The sequence below is a fragment of the Temnothorax longispinosus genome, chromosome 6 (assembly GCF_030848805.1).
Source record: "Temnothorax longispinosus isolate EJ_2023e chromosome 6, Tlon_JGU_v1, whole genome shotgun sequence".
Classification (NCBI taxonomy): domain Eukaryota; kingdom Metazoa; phylum Arthropoda; class Insecta; order Hymenoptera; family Formicidae; genus Temnothorax; species Temnothorax longispinosus.
Genome location: NC_092363.1, coordinates 5976397 through 5993981, shown reverse-complemented (window position 1 = coordinate 5993981; position 17585 = coordinate 5976397). Strand labels below are relative to the sequence as shown.

Sequence of the window (17585 nt, the reverse complement as noted above, 5' to 3'; positions counted from 1 at the left end):
TATTAGATTTTATTAGCTATTCAGCACGTTGCAGTTTTTTTAGATCTTAGATTCTGTATTTATTATTGAAGTTATTATTAAAGATAGAATTTGTAACGCATTAAGTGTTACTGAAAGATTAATTGGCGTTTTATGTGCGCGAGATTGTTGTGTATACTGATAAAGGTAGTTTTTCCTAAGCATTTTCAAACAATGAGGCAATAGAACTATTTATAGAAATATTCCGCGCATAGACTTTCGATGTCATCATTCAATTTGTTAAACTTGCAAATAATTGCATATGCTTAATACATGTAGCAAAAGTATCACAGAATCTGTTGTTTTACTATTTGCTCTCGAAAAAGTGCTTGAAAAAAATACTGCGTTTAAAATTACTTATATTCTTATTGTAAATCTTAGTCCTATGTTTTCGCGATTAAGTTTATACGAAAATATAAGCTATTTTGTTCGATTCTAAGAATCTCATTTTATATTAAGTATCTCTATTAATATAAAATAATACACGAGTAGATCTTTATATCATCTAACATATAAAAATATATAGTAAATTTATGCATATACTTACAATTTTAAGGCAAGTTCTCATTCAGTAATAATACATTTGCCTCTATCAATGCGTGTGTATGCTTTAATAAAGTTTGCCCAACATGCAGCAGATAAAGATTTGCACTTTGCTCTAAGGTGAGAGAAGGTTAAATAGTCGGAATAAGTTTGTATATTCTTATATTTTAAATGAGCCGATTTCTTTGCCTTTATAAGAGAAATCAACTCTTTTGTGAACCAAACTGGATAAGAGGATTCAAAAATGGGACGGGAAGGAACAACAAACGTAGCAATTGCGGTGTTCAGGTAATATAAGAAATCCACCGCTTCATTAACTGAAAGTTTCTCTAAAGCAGTATCCCAGTTAATCTGATTGCCTTTTCAGGCAACGCAATTAAGAATACCATGAAGATACATACTATTAATATCATTTGACAATTTTAATATAAAGTACGATAGTAGTTTAAAGATTTAGTGTATGTTAAAATATTGATATTAGTAACTTAGAAATAGCTTCTAATCTCTCTCTACTATTATATAAAAGGGAAAAGTTTGTACTGTTGTTCGGAGTAATCTTAGAAAATATTGGACAGATTTTGAAAGTATTGTATATGAAGTAGGGGTAGAATTTCTGGGGAGTGCTATAGGATGTATAGTTTTTCGTTACCGATTTTCTGGAAACCGGTTTTTCTAATTTCTTCAATTTTTCAAGAAATAATTGACCGAATCTTAAAGAATTGTATATAAAACAGGGGCAGAATTTCCCGGGGAGTGCTATAAACTGTATAGTTTTTCGTTACCGATCTCTATTGGAACCGGTATCTGAATTTTTTTTTCCAATTTTCGGGAAATAATTGACCGAATTTTAAAAAATTGTATATAAAACAGGGGTAGAATTTCCTAATAAAGGGGTTACCGATTTCAGTCTAAAAAAAATCTACGTAATGTTCTGATTTCTGCAAATTTTGAGATATCAAGCTAATTTTTTTTTATGGATAGAATATTATTATATTGAATTTGGTGAGAATCGGTGATTACCGATTTTATTCCTTGGTTTTTTAATTAAAAAATCGAGATTCTGTGTACATCGCGAACGAGCAATCTCAAAATTCCCGAAAAAACGCCTGGGTAAACCAAGAGATGTTGTAAGCTGTTTGTGCCAACAATAGTTTGTTCGTACCACAATAACATTTATCAATGCAAAATTATTTTTTTGATAAAACAGATAAAATTGGATTAAAAAATTGCCAGATATATGTCTATAACAAAATACTGTATGTATATTTTGCTCGATAACTGATAGAAAGAGAGAGAGATTGATTGATTGATTTGTTTAATATGCCCAAACACAGTTATAGGGCAAAATTACAGAATAGCAAAACATAGAATTCGACATAATATTAGAAGTTACAGTCTGTAGATAATACAAAGACAAGATGGCAATTATGTCGCAATTTTACTATATATCTTAAATGTAGCTAACTAAATAGAAACACCAGAGTAAAAGCAAAAACTAACTATGTACATCTTAAAACTAAATAGAAACGCATAGACAAAAGCATAAGCATAATTATGTATAACTTAAAACTAAATAAACGTACACAATACATAACAAATAATAATTCGTGTAACGCAACAAACTAGAAGCATTTGACTAGATAATGCGAACATTGCACCGAGCGATTCATACAGAAGAATAAAAGTATCAGACAAATTCTGATGTAAATAAAAACGAACGGAGAAGGCTCTTGAAGGATGCAAGAGACGATGCTGAAGTAATGTTATCAGGAAGGGTATGCCAAAATCGTATTGAGGACAGGCGAAAGGAGTGCATGTACGTCGTAGTTCTGTAAGACGGGACGTGAAATACTTGTGATGACGTTGCTAGGCGCTCGGATCGTCTCAGCGCTGGATCAGAAGGCACGAAAAGCTCATTTAGGTAAGATGGAGAATTTAAGAAAAGGATACGATACGTTAGACACCCAAGAAAAAACAACCGTCTATTCTCAACTGAGAGCCAACCCAGTCTACGTCTATACGGCGTGATATGATCATCCCATTTAAGATCGAAAATAAAACGAATGCAGCAGTTTACCAATCTCTGCAGTTTGGCATTCAGCTCATTGCTCAGGCCATGATAGACGAGACAACAGTAGTCGATGTGAGGGATTATCAGGGTGGTAACTAATTTGGCTCTCAATTCAGTTGAAAGGGAGTTTCTATTAAATTTTAGTTTGTGCAGCGCATAATGGACCTTTTGCGAAACATGCAACACGTGCTTTTTCCAAGACATAGTCGATGTAAAATTAACGCCTAAATTCCTGACTTCACTCACAAAAGGAAGAGGTACTTGGTTTACTGTAATAGGCGGTAACAGACTGAGATCGATATTTCTAATGTGAGCTTGACTTCCAAAGATAAGCACTTTTGATTTGGCAGGATTTAGTTTGAGTCCGTTAGTTTGAGCATAGTTAAAAATAGCATTCGCATCCCTAGAGATTAGTTCTAATCCTTGACAAATATTGGCGGGTGAGCACTTAAGATAAATTTGAATGTCATCAGCAAACAACATATAAAGTGCATACAGCAAGACACTTCCAATGTCATTGATGAAGAGAGAGAACAAAAGCGGGCCCAGAACAGAGCCTTGAGGAACACCTGATGACGTAGCAAGCCACTCTGAGAAGTTACCAGCATCGTCAACCACAGCTTGAAAACGGCCAGTTAAATAAGAAAATATCCAGGTCAGAACGGCATCAGAAAAACCGATCTCCTTAAGCTTAATGAGTAAGCGAAGATGGGAGACAGTATCAAACGCCTTGCTAAAATCGAAAAGGATCATGATTGTAATGAGCCCATTTTCGATTCCTTCCTTAATGTCATCACATACCCGTAATAATGCTGACTGAGTGTTGTAACCAGGTCGATATGCAGACTGTCTGGGATTGATGAGATCATGTTCTATAAGGTAATCTGTAATTTGCGAAGCCACAATCCTTTCAAGTAATTTTGACAGTTCAGGTAGATTGGCTATTGGTCTCGTATCGGACGGGGACAGAGGTATACGAATCTTCGAGAGTGGGCGAATGAGCGCACGCTTCCACTGAGACGGAAAGGAAGAAGATCCAAGCGAATGATTGAATAAAACAGTGAGACACGACGAAATCATGGGCCATGCAATGCGCAAAATGAAAAGCGGTATACCATCCGAGCCCGACGCATATGAATGGAGTGGTTCAGTAGAAATGAGCCTAAGAATCGTACATGGCGATATGGTGGAGAAAACAAATTCAGGACGTAGAGATGGGCGAGTAACTAGAGCAATGGCAGAAGTGAAATCGGCATACAAGCAAGGCGACTGAGCATTTGAAATCGACACATAGAAAGAATTGAGTTGATCAGGTGTAAAATACTGTAGAGGTGAAACTGAGGCTGATTTTACAAGACCCAGTCGAGCGAGCTCCTTCCAAAGTTTTGCTGGATCATTGATGTTTTTAATAGAGTTGAGTTGATACTCACTTTTGGCCCGTTTAATATCTGTGTTAAGCTGATTACGAAAAAGCCTGTAGGTGGCGTAGCCAAGCAAGCTCTTGGAACGTTTTGCTTGCTTATATAGCCGATTTCTAATGCGGATCCGAGCCTTAAGTTCTTCTGTGAGCCACCGTAAGGGAGGCTTCCTGATAGTAAATGTACGCTCAGGAGCAAATACATCAAGTGTTCCAAGTAAGGCTTCGGATAGCATTGAACAAAGCTTATCAACTCCAGAGACTCTAGTCGGGTCATCGAGGCCAACACAACTACGATTAGCGATAGTCTGCATGCAGAGAGAGAGAGAAGAGAGAGAGAGAGAGAGAAAAGAGTTAAAAGATCAAATACTTCATTTATGTCGATAACTCATGAGAAGGTTAGCAAAGATAATAATTGCAGATTTCAAACTCAGGCGAGAGTCAACGCGATTTTAGCATGAAACTATCCACCTTCACTTTTTTACTCCGCTTATATTTTTGTACTGCCGACGTCGTTTATCTCTCGCGTTTTATTGGAATACTATATTGCATTTTCTTCTTGATCGTTAGAACACGCGTCAAACGTTGGAATTATATGTTTTCAATATGTTTTTTCGTTTACACATTCTTACTTACTTATTTACTTTTTTATTTTTATTTATTTCCGAGGTTTTGAGATACTCCTGACCATGAGGGTGAGATACAAACGAGGCTCCTGACGAAGCACTCTGAAGCGCTTCAGGATAGCCAGAGATCCCCAACAAAATTCAACAGCGGTCGGCTCCAAAGTTTAGTTAAATCTTGGCTACGATTCTCCATAGCCTCGCCAAGTCTCCACCGAGACACCAACTGATCAGTTCTCTCAGTTTCAGCGTCGAAGATGCGTTCGAATGGTGCGATAGTGGGGTACCGCGAGTCAAGGCGATCATGAGTTAGGTCGTACCTATCATTCAATTTGTCTGAAGCTAAACAGAATATCGTAAGCTGACAATCGCAACCAGAAAAATATGAGATAAGTATGTCTGAAATACCCTCTTTTCCTGGATATCGCATCTTTTTACTCTGATATCACACGAGAAGAAAAAAATATTGGGAAACCCGTAGACGTACGTCCGATAAGTTACCGCCAATTTTGCATGTTGCTTCAAAACTTATCAGCAGAATGTTTTGCACAATTCTAAAGATGGAGAACGGCGGCAGAAGAGGAAAATATAGAATTTTTCTCGGAGTAGTTGCGCAAAAATTTAATGATGTATTTCCGAGTAGAACATAAGTTTTGGGCATTTTATTCGAGTTGATGGAAATTTAGTGACATCTATGTGAGAGACGAATGTCTGTAGCCATTTGAGGATTTGCAGGAACTGACTTGAAACGATGTCTTGACGATCAACGATTGGAGGACACGCTAAAACCGGTCAATTTGTGTTTGCCGTGCGATTGCATATGTCGGTGAAAAGTACGTGCGACTCCGACATGAACAGCATTGAATCTTGTTTAAATGATCTTGTCACGAAGTGATGTGGATTGTGATTTTAACTTCTTTCCTTTCTCGTTTGATTATTATTTATAACATTTTCTAAGAAAATTACAAGGTTACAATAGGTAACGCATATATTTAGAAAACAGGAAACAATTTTTATTATTACATCTAAATATTTTTTTAAGACTTATAAAATAGTATAACGTGTAAAAAGAGTACATACGTAAATCATAACTTAACTTTGTAGGTTAACTTTACATATTTAACCATTGTTTTTATATATGCTAGACAGACAAAACTTAAGTCGTTAGATTTATATTTAATATATCTCTATTTTATATATTTCTAGTTATGAGCAGAATTTCTGACAATATTTTTTGTATTTTTTATAATGTTTTGTGATGTAAAATGTTGATAATGCATTTAATAAGTTAAATAATACAATATATGACGGAACATAAACGCTTCGGTAATATCATAATACGTATCATGATACAATTTATTCTTAATTATTAATAAGTCCACAATGACAGGTATATAGTTACATTTGTATCAATTTACATATTCCATTTTATATTCATAATAAATGCATTACGATAATAGGAATCACTAAAAAGTCAGAAATACGTGACTTTCAGTCGTGACTTCAACTAAGCTTTACGTAAAAAACTTGTCGATTAATACATCTTGCGTTCTGAGGCGAGTGACTAGGGTCTACGTGGAGATTTGCTGTAAAATCCAAGATTGGTATTTGGCCACGTCGACAAAAACGACGAACTTTGTGAGATCGCACAACATTTCATTGCCGAGCACCGACCGCGAAACGACGCCACGCAACTGATAGCGACCCGTGGTAGCGTCGAAAAGCACCAGACCGCTCCCGCTGTCACCGTTGCAAGGACCTGTCCCGTCTTGCATACCGGCGCAAAAGGTGCGGTTCGAAGTGAGAGAGACGAAACCCTGGTAGCTCCAGTGACAGTTTTCCTATAATTAATACGACAATACCGGGTCTTCATCATATGCAGAATTTGATTCTACAACGGTAACGCGAAATCCATGTTTCCCGGATAGCAACGTTAGTATCTTGGTATTATGTGAAATTGTGTCGCTTTAAGAGCATTCAAAAATTTGAAGAGAGTCCTTACCCTGTCGGCGATTGCACTTATCATATCCTTATTTTATTTATCATTTATCACTTTCGTTACGCGATGCTTAACAAATCCATCCATATGCAGCGAATAACAAAGTAGGTAATAATTAAATTTGTAAACGTAGCCAATTCAAATGGAGTGTACTTATCGCCTAGCTAAGTACTTCTCTTCCGTGATATAAATACCTCGATTTTGTTATCATAAAGATATCTTTGTTTCGAACGTTTGAAAAATCATTCTCTCTCGTTCTTACCAAACTCACTATCGGCATCATCGCCATCCGTGGTTCTTCAGTGTAACGATGGCCGTGTTCGTCTCGGCCCCATCCCACGACGTATCCTGTTCTATCGATGACATTTTGAAGATCAATTGAACCAGACCACAGGCAAACAGGTCTGATGAAAGGGCTGAACTCGACTGGCGTCCTGAGGATCAAAATCGCCAGATCGGAATCGCCGGTGGTCCTGTGCGCATATTCGGTATGGATCTTGTAGCTAGCGACCTCCCGATTAACAGTTCCCTCTTCGCGAAACCGGCGCAAGTTAAATCGCCCCAAAGCCACCTCTAACACGTTGGGGTGTAGGGTATCGTTGCTAGTGGGGCCCAACTTCAAACAATGTGCCGCTGTAATAAGAAAACATATATGTATGAATATAGTTTCTTATAATCTGCTCGTTCTATCAAGAAAGAAATTAAGCGGTAAATAGATTTCAGATATATTCTTGTATTTTATAATGCGTATTTTGTAATAACAATCTGAAGATATTGTGTCTAAATATCTAAATCTAAATAAACAATTAATTATTCCAAATATTGGCATGCTCATTTCTCGATTATATTCGGATCAATCATGGATATTTGTGAAAATTTATTAAATTGTATATTACTATGCGAATATGAATAGGTATAAATAAATAAATCTCGTGCAATTTAAGAAAAGAAATAGATATAGCGTAAGAAGCTCGTTTTATACATGGAATACTAGTAATATATAAAAAATTTTTTCTTCATATAATATACCTGTTAGAACATGTCTTGTAGTCAGAACAGAACCAGCACACTGAAACTCGTATCCATTTCTAACGACGAAGAGTGCCGCCAGCCACGGCCACTGGCCTGGCAACGTCTTCTCTCCGTTGGCTATCAAAAGATTGGTGCCTCCGCTGCGGCCGCTGATACCACATTTGTTGTAATTATTATCATTGTTGTTATTGTTATTATTGTTATTATTATCGGGTTGTGGGGCTGGTTGTGGGGCTGGTTGTGGGGCTGGTTGTGAGACTGGTTGGGCCGGATTCGGTCTTAGAAATATATTGTTATACATATTGGTCGGGGTGGGTTTTAAAAATATGTTGTTGTTATTATTATTATTATTATTATGTTGTGAAGCTTGTTGAGCCGGAGTCGGCTTTAGGAATATGTTATTGTTGTTGTTGTTGTATTGTGGGGGTGATTGGCTCGGAATCATATTCAGAAATATGTTGCTGCCAATTCCTTGAGAGAGAGTGGCGGTGGTGGATCTCTTCGGGGTGTTCCGTTCAGACGATGGTCTCGGTGTCGGTTTCGAGTTTTGACGCGATGGCAGGAAATTTTGCGAAAGCACGTTCGGCAGGTACAGAGTATGTTCCAACGTGATAGTAGTTACGATACTTCCCGTTACTACAACAAAACGTAATAATGCTATTCAATTTATATGGAGCAAGAAAATTTCAAGTGTTTTAATGAGCTTTATCTTCCAATTTATCTTCGTCGTTTTAGTTGAAAATTATGCATAATTAAATAAAAATAAGAATTAATTGGTAACTTGATAGAACTCTGTAATTTTTGCTCCTGTGTCATCAAACATATGACATTTATATATTGCATTTTAAATAAATACTCACCATCGCGTCCCGAGCAATATCGCTCACCGTTGAACCGTATTCCAGACAATGTCGGAATCGGATAACGTAAAGGAAAATAAAGATGATACGACAAATGCCTGCCCTGTTGAACAGCTGCAGCAGATTCCTCTTTTGATCGCGCCAATTCCAGTCGACCGACGTATCTCTAAAACATATATTGATGATTAAACTATTTCTGTTTATTAAGGTGCTACCAGGTGATAAATAAAAATAAAAATTTAAAACAAAGTTTTTAAATTATTTCTTAATCATTCATTTTTAACCACTTAAATCGCAAGAAGATATATGTTCGACCTTGCTTTTTAAATATTTAGATACATCAAAAAAATTATTTACAGTTCAAAATATACAGGAAATAATCTTAATCTTTGTAAAAAAATTTTACGGTTAGTACCTATTTTACGTAGAAAAAGTACGGGGGTCTTTTCTCTCCTAATATTATTATTAATATGAAAAAAAGGATACTTACTGTAGGCAACTCAGCAGCGACTTTTATGGTCACTTTTAAATGGAGTTCACCAGTTCTTGATGGAGATTGGATTTCGATCTGTCCTATTGTTTCATCTGTCCCAAGTTTGGTTATATATGTGAAATATTGTGGACACGGAGATTCTTGTCCTTGTACTAGCGTGTAAAGCAATTGCGGCAACAACGCGATCAGGATACAAATCTTAGCCATCTCGTGAGATTCTGTTACAAACTTAACAAAATACATGATTTATAAAAGTACTTTATTTTTACAATAGTGTTTAATATTTTATTTAACAATGTTGAAATAATTATTATTAATCAAAGTGATCATCAGTAGCTTTATGGCTTTTTTCATTCAGAAAGAAAGTTACAATCGTCTCGAAAAGAACTTAAAAAAATCTGTAACTTTGTTCCAAAGAAAATTTGAAAATACACAAATTTATTATGCAAATGCGATTTTATAATTGACATTTACATAATTAATATCCATTTATTCATTATACATCATTTATTCACTATACATTCATTTATTCATTATACATCAAATTTTGATATGTTGATGAGATTAGAAAACAAGATTTCGATACATAGTGCGAAATGATTTATACCGTTTACCACAAACAAACCAAGAAAACTGTTAGAACACGCAGATAAGCTCGAATATGTTTTTAAGTATAATGTCATAAATATGATAAACTCAGCAGCCAAACATAATGTAATACTGCATTTACTCCTTGCTCGATAACCCTTGAAAGATCAAACGCTTTACTGCCAATATGTCATGAGGTCAGATAATAATTTTACTTCTATATAACTTCATTTAGTTTACAACTGGTGTATGTTTCAAATCAATCTGTATTCGAAAGAGGTTGATCAATCTAATTACGTTCAATCTGTTAGAAAAATTGAACGATTAAAATTTAATAATCTTGCTAATTAATTAACTTTGAACAAAGAAAATCTTTTAATACGAAACTGTTCATAGGAAAAAGAAATTATTATGTAGATCCACACAGATTAAGACTCAAACGAAACGGCAAATACTTATTATTCATATTAGTAAATAGAAAGTTTGAGATGCTATAGTGACGAGCGATGTAGCGTATAAAGTCGACAGCAAATGTATGCGACATATGTATCCAATCAAGCAGGTAATAGAAATAAAAATTTTAACGACGCAACTCACATTCTCACAAATTTGATAACGTTTCCACGAAAGAACACTCTAAGCTTTCGTCAAAAAATTTCGTCAAAAAATATCGACTTCAAACAATAAGCAAATAACTTCTCGAAATCACGTTTCCAGATTACGTTTAGAAAAGGTACGATTTCATACGGCGAATCGACACCTGCGCGCGAATCAGAGTATCTTGAGCATTCCACGAGCACATATTCATCTTGCACCTTGATTATTCAACAGTCGAACCGGTAATATTGGATAACGTATAATATCACCGCTTCATTAAATAAATTTCAGATTTTAATGGGAATTAACGCAATTAACGTATAACTGTCTGCCTTCACTTTAATATTCTGCTTTATTATATTCTTTACTGTCGATATCGGTATCGATTGTTTCTCGTGTTTTTATTAGAACACTGTAGTGCATTTTTTTAATGCCCTCTATATGCATGTTGAGTTATGCTTCTTCAATATCTTCTCATTCACATAAGTATTCTTATTTAGTTATTTACTATTTATTCCTATTTATTCCTGAGGCACTCTTGGTGATGGAACCACTCTGAGGCGCTCCTCGATGGTCCGCAGTCCTCAGCGGAATTCAACGCTGCGACGACAATCTCCGGATGTTCAGCGTGCTAATTCTTGGAGCCAAGCTCTCACGGCTTCACTGAACCTTCACGAGACTGACCAGTTCTCTACCGAAACGCATCGAAACACGTTTACAGTTTCCGCGCCGAAGACGCGTTCGAATGGTGCGGTAGTGGGGTATACCGTGACCATGAGTCGGGTCATGTCGTATCTCGTATCATTCAACTTGGCCGGGACGGCACGCGGTACGTCGTAGGCTGACGAACCGCAACGAGGAAAATGGGAGATAAGTGTGCCTCGAGTACCCTCTCCTCCAGGACAATATTGCGCGAGAAGGAAGAACCGGGGAATCTGCGGACGCACGGGGAATCCGATGAATCACGGCCAGCGCCAGCTCCTCGTGTCGCTTCGCCATCGTCGCGACTATGATTATAAAGCGAAACCGAAGACTTATTAGTGTATCTTCTTGATGACGCGCGTATCCAAGCAATTATCCAAGCGCGCGTTCGAAAAATCACCGTCATACAATAATTATCCTTTATTATTCTTCTTTCTCTTTCGTTTCTTCTGTATTTCTTGCCTGTCCTTCTCTCACACCTGCGTCCAACTGATATCCGTGACGTAGTTTCGTCTGTGATCAATCAGAGGATTAAAATCTTCAGTTAATCATATTCTTTTAATCTTTTCAAATTGCATGAGTGTGCCAGCGTCTACAAAAGCAAGACTTTTGTTTTGTATTTCCTTTCTTTATATTTTCGATGATATATTTTTTTTCAAGTTTGCCTCAGACGAGCAAGCTTCGCTTTTTCTTGTATGCAATGTATGCGGTTAATTTGTCTCTTAGGAAATCGAGGGAATATTGCGTTCAGTTCTTGAAAGAAAACGTTAAAAAATTACTCTTGAATGTGCAAATTTCTCATGCAAAACGGAAAACGCGTATGTATATATTTTTTTAGAATTGCCCATTGTTCAAACTCGTTTGCAACGAGCATCGGTGAAGAAAAGAAGAACAAGAAAAATAAGATGTTCAACGATGTGGATGTCCCTTCCGAGTGGTTCGATGAGTTATCGAGAAATCCAGACAATTTTTAGAGACACGTCGATAAAACGCGTTATGTACCGTAATGTGTACCACAAAAATGTTACACACTCATTAAGATATACTGCAATATGAAAACACAGAAGCATTGCTACAATGAGATATCCACATGGAATATTTGCTGGAACATATCTCGCATTTAAAATGAAAAACAAACGCATGTTATTACGTAACTTTTATTATTGATTTATTAATATTTTAAGGAATATTTGTTTTAGTCCTTTTATGCTTGTCTAAGTAATTTTTGTGTAAGTTTTGCAAGTTAAGATACGTCTTAAACAATTTAATTAATTTGCTTCTACGTTTGCTTCTGGCTATGTTTGCGCTGATTCTAAGAACATCATGCGGAAAAGACAACCGTAAATAATTTGATATTTCTTGCGTTTATGGCATTCAATGTGTATTCAATCATTTTACAAAATTTATACAATTGCTCGTTATTATGTACATCTTCGCAATTATAGAGATATGAAAATAGAAATGATTTAACAGTACGGACAAATATCCCGGCATACTATTGGAAGATGGTTATCACTCTCTGTATATGTACCTTTGTGTGTGTATTATTATTTTCGTTACGAAGAACGGAGAATATACAACCAATTCCGAGTAAATTCTTCTTGATTGAAAATTTGATTTCTTTCGCATTTATCATAATTTTCGGTTTATATAATATATCTCTCAATCAAAATTAAAAATATCTCTGTTATTACTTTGCGTTCTGTAATTTACACTCATCAAAATGAAGTTTTTAGAGTTTTCCTTTTATTGTAAAATAAAGTTTGTTCAAAATTATTCAACAAATAAAGTTTTACTTTTTATTGTTAGCACATAGTTTAATTATAAATATATATGTATTTTTCCGTTAAAAACGCGTACACACAGAAACATGTTCCTCACAATTTGTAAATATAGCACGGATATGCACCAAGAATGATTTACCAACAGTCTTCAGAGGTAGATGTGGCTATGTAGTTTATATCCACTTTCTCAGTTGGCGGTAGTGTACAGGAGATTTAATAATCTTGCGAATCGAACCGATGTGACAGCTTTCTGGCTTTTTACAGGCTGTGAGTTTCTCTCTGATATCTTTCAAAATAAAACTGATACAATGTAATAATAAAAACAATTAAGAATCGGACCAGAAATTTTTATTCGTTAAATTAACTTTTTAATGAGACTTAGGTAATGGAACAACCATTTTTCCTTTTTTGAAATACTTCTTTCGTAAAACTTTGCAACTGTTTCATGTTCTCATATATTATTAAAATATTTTTTATTAATTCATTATATCTAGTTGTATCCAATTAATTGTTACTAAACTAAATGCAATAGAATTTTTATAATTAATTGTAATTTTAATTGTATAAGCAGCAGATGTGTGTAACGAGTTTTAAAATTTATTAATTAACGTATACGAAGATAATAGATCCTGTAACAATTCTGCCTTTCTTCAGAATCTGTAACAGTCACTTGGCAAAATTTGTTTTCAACAAACTTGATTTTCTAAGAAACTGTCAACATATTGTAAACATTTTATTTATTGGGTATGACAAATGAATTTTCTTTTCTTATATTATATGCACCGTAAAATTTTTAGCAGCATAAAATTTGAAAAAAAATTTAAATAGAATTTGACAGCAAAAAATAAATCAAGTATTAATCTGTGACAAATGTGATAAAAAAATCGATTTGCATAGGAAACACAAAAACATACGGAACGCGTCTAGTTTTTTCGGGAGTTGTGCGGAGAAGGAGCGGAGGATACCTGGTCTACCCTACGTTAAGTAAGAATGCGCAAAAGGATTCCGAAGTACGTACATAGGGCGAACGTTTTATTACAGTTTTCATCCGCAGATTAGCCCCTTTGGAACCATCGATACTCGAGAATCGAGATTCCAGCAGTTTATAGCCCCCTCATAAAATCTATTTGGTGTTTCCGACTTGGGCCGACTGGACTCAGGCAAGAATCGAACAAAAAGGTACCTTTACGTTGGCGCAGACCCGAGGAATTTTCAAAAATACACGCCACGTAAAGCCTGTGTTACGTGTCTCCGGGTCCAATTACGCGCAGGTTGCCGACCGGGTGTCCTTCCTTTTCAGAATTTAATCCCCGAAGATACCAAAGGATGACGCCGATGCACACATCTCGAGTCCAGTCTCTACCCCACCCGTTTTTCCTTCCGTTATCTTTGACACCGTGTTTTCACGTGCGTTCCGCGAATATCATGACAGTCCCTAACGGCCTTTTGTGGTCTCCTCGCGTTCCGAAAAATATGGCAGGGGTATCTACCTCTTCCTAATCCGGCACAATGGTGGACAGATGTGCCACAAATGTAGCATTCTCATATTTTTTTTTATTTTAAGACTTAATAATTTTAATTCAAAGATGTATAATAAATATTTGAAAACCTGTTAAATGCATTATTATAATTTAGATAGAGTATACGCAAATATTTAATTTTTAGGATATGTAATGTACAATTAATTTTCTTTGCGTTTTCTTATTGAGATAAATGATTTCCTTGTCGTGTATCAACATCTTTATCAGCATAATGAATAAAACATGACGCTTCAAAATTTATATTCATTTTTGTTTATTATGTCGCGATTTTAGAATGAGCAGCGAGCGGCCTTTGTCGGCACGACGTCGCTGAATAAATTTAATCTGAATGTCTCCTCTTTTCGGCTGTACCTAATATCCGCTACCTCCGCTACGCCGTGCGTAATACATAAAACATGCAACATCAAATCGCTATTAATGTTTCCTAGAATACTACAGCGAATAAATGAGCAAAAATCACATTCTCGTCAAAATCTAGATTATGAAATTTTATGAGACACAATATCGTGCTATTGTAAAAACCTTTATGTGTTCGTGATATCCGTTTCTGTCTAGACGCGTGAATAAATATCAATCGATGTGTCTCCTCCATCGTGGTCGTCCTTGACGAATAAGTTTGAAGCGAATGGAAACAAGGTGTTGCAAAAATTCCGATGTATCTCCGATTTTAATATCGTCCACGGTGACAGCCCTTCACATTCCTCTTCCGCTAAAACAATGATACATCGGTGAGGATTATGTCGAACCCTCGTATAATCAACAATAGTAGTAATTGGAGCATAGATACGGTTATGCCACAGCACGTCCATTAATTCTCCGCAGCGCTCATTTCTCATTCCGTCGGGCGCAATCGTCAGTTTCATCCGAGACCCTTGCATTGCATTGTTTGTTAACGAAATTGTTCTGGCACAAATAGAGCAAAGTAGTTATGCAAAATAATATATATATATATATATTTATTTATTGTATGTATTTATTACATATTTTATTATTTATCTTAAATATATATTATATATTTGAAATATATTTCTTTTAGAAAAATAGAATGAGAGACACCTCTCGATATTTTTGATGAAAAACAATTTTCTTTATTCACTAGCAATATCATCTGTGATTAAAAGTAGAACATACCTTGTAATTTCGAGAATTTATAATCTTATAATTTATAATTTATAATTTATAATCGAAATATAATCTTTTACGTAAAATTTTTCATGCTATATTATTATGTGTATAACTGATTTATATGAATTCAGTACCGTTTGGAAAACCACTTGATGTAAAATCTATTTTAATTTTATTTTATCACAGATCTGTTTTGTGATTTTAAAAAGAGCGTGATGTAGATTTAATTTTTCATATTGTGCCGAAATAATCACGTACGTGCGTCCGTAAACAAAAATTGCATTTTTCTTCGTTTCTTACTTGTGGTCTTTACCACTATCCATCATGAAACAATCACGATCGCGCCGAGTAATTTTTTAAAAACCATTACCCCACAATTGTTTACGAGGCGTGTTTACGAAGCGAGCTTTCGAGAGACGTCTCGCCGTCGGGAAGAAATCATCGGGCTCGAGCTGTGTGTCGCATAAACCGCGCAAAGTTCTCGGTTCGCCGCGACAGACCAGCTCGATTGCGTCGAAGTGTCGGGAGGGTTGGTTTTAGGGAGGAAAAGGGAGAAGGGGGGACACCAGGGTGGACTGGGGTCGGACATCGATCTGGTAGTTAACTTCAGTGCCCCCGCGGGACTCGTTGCCACCTTCGTCTGCGCTCGCGGTATGCGTTGGATGGGGTAGGACCCAGGACGGGGGGGGGGGGGTTGATGATTCGCGTGCTCGCATAAAGCGCATTACGCGTTTTTACGTTTGTGTTTACCGCGCGATCTCTAACGAGACCCGTTCGCGCCCACAGCATCAGCGGACAGCGGCACCGCCGCAGCCGCGGAGCGCGACAAACAATTCGCTAAAGGGTACACTCCGTACCCCGTAATTCCTAAATCGGGATTAGACCGGCAGTGTGAATTGGATAATCTCGGACTGACCGCTTACCGAGAGTCGCATCCGACTTTCACGACGTGAGGAAAGAACGCGCGGCGCTTAACTATATATGTATAACGTTCTCTCACTATCGTTTCGTATTAATATATTATTTTATATTATTAACATTTCGATTGTTATTGAGGTAATAGATTCCATGCATGCGTTGATTATTGATTTCACAAAGAACTGTTCAAAGAGCATATATTACGCTTTTTAGTATATAATTATCCAAAAGCAATCAGAAAATAACGCACTATCTTTATCTTTTTGCTCCAGTCTGTACGTAATGTTCGAATCCGTAATTTATTCGCCCGCGAAGCGATCGTATTCGATATCAAACGAATAAAGCTATCTCTATGATAATCAGTCGTTCAGAATCACGATCGATCGCTTTATTTTTCGATTATTCCATAAATCTTCGATCATCTTTAGTCACCTCCGATTATATAAATGAGCGATATTAAGGAATGAGAAATAAGCGAAATTAAACCTACGACAATTTAATCCTAGTAATTCGTTAAGAAATACGTAAAAGACAATCATGGATCATATCGAATCGAAAAGTCTGATAACGTTGTTCAAAGTTATTGTTTAAAGTTAGAGTTTGTATACTCGGCGGACGTTTTAGAGGTTCTCGCCGATGTTTTTCTTCAGTTTCTTATATACCGTACACTTTCCGGGCGTTTCAAAATTGGCCAAACAGTCAGTACCTTCTCGACCGTAAAGTAATAAACATATCATCGGACAGGTTTCCGCATTGTTCTTTGTCCGAGTGTCACCCTCGCAACCGCTCACGGAATAACTTGAAACCCTGCATCGCCCACGGAACGACACGTCAAATTAGCTTTTATAACAGAAACAGTCTTTTCCAATCGCGAAGAAATTTGACGCGCAAAGGAAAAGGTAATTGTAACATCACGTGATCCAATCTTGAAATCTCTCGCCGTTCAGTTCACGTCGCGTTTTCGATTCGGGCTTTCGCGCGTCACAATGAGAACGTTCCGCTTCTATTCACGCGAGCAAGGTACGGACCGCATTGTGCATATTATTCATATCACACGTATAACGGAATCGGACGCGCGACGGAGACGAAGGGTTAATCGCCGCGATCTGAGGCAACTATCACTTTCTTTTAACGCGAGCCGAGTCGGTGTTCGTATCCTCGTCTCGCCTTTCAGCGTGCGTATTACTTTAATTATTACTAGACGTGCGAGACGGGGATGGAGTCGGGAATTCTAGGCAAGTATCAAGTCCAAGTATCGATGGTAACGGCCAGGG

General features: G+C 36.5%; 1 protein-coding gene across 2 annotated transcripts; it reads right to left on the bottom strand.

Annotated features, from left to right (window-relative positions):
- Positions 1–5933: 5933 nt before the first annotated feature.
- LOC139815375 (uncharacterized) lies at positions 5934–11330 on the bottom strand. 2 transcript variants are annotated; one of them, XM_071782282.1, is made up of 6 exons: positions 10242–11330; positions 9054–9284; positions 8564–8729; positions 7701–8339; positions 6934–7304; positions 5934–6513 (listed from the first exon to the last, which is right to left on the bottom strand). In XM_071782282.1, exons 2-6 carry the CDS (start codon positions 9261–9263, stop codon positions 6244–6246), a joined length of 1656 nt encoding a protein of 551 aa, XP_071638383.1. In that variant the 5' UTR covers positions 9264–9284; positions 10242–11330; the 3' UTR covers positions 5934–6243. The 2 variants fall into 2 exon arrangements, with proteins under 2 accessions (XP_071638383.1, XP_071638382.1); XM_071782281.1 differs by having other exon boundaries at positions 10750–11328.
- Between the last annotated feature and the right edge of the window lie 6255 nt (positions 11331–17585).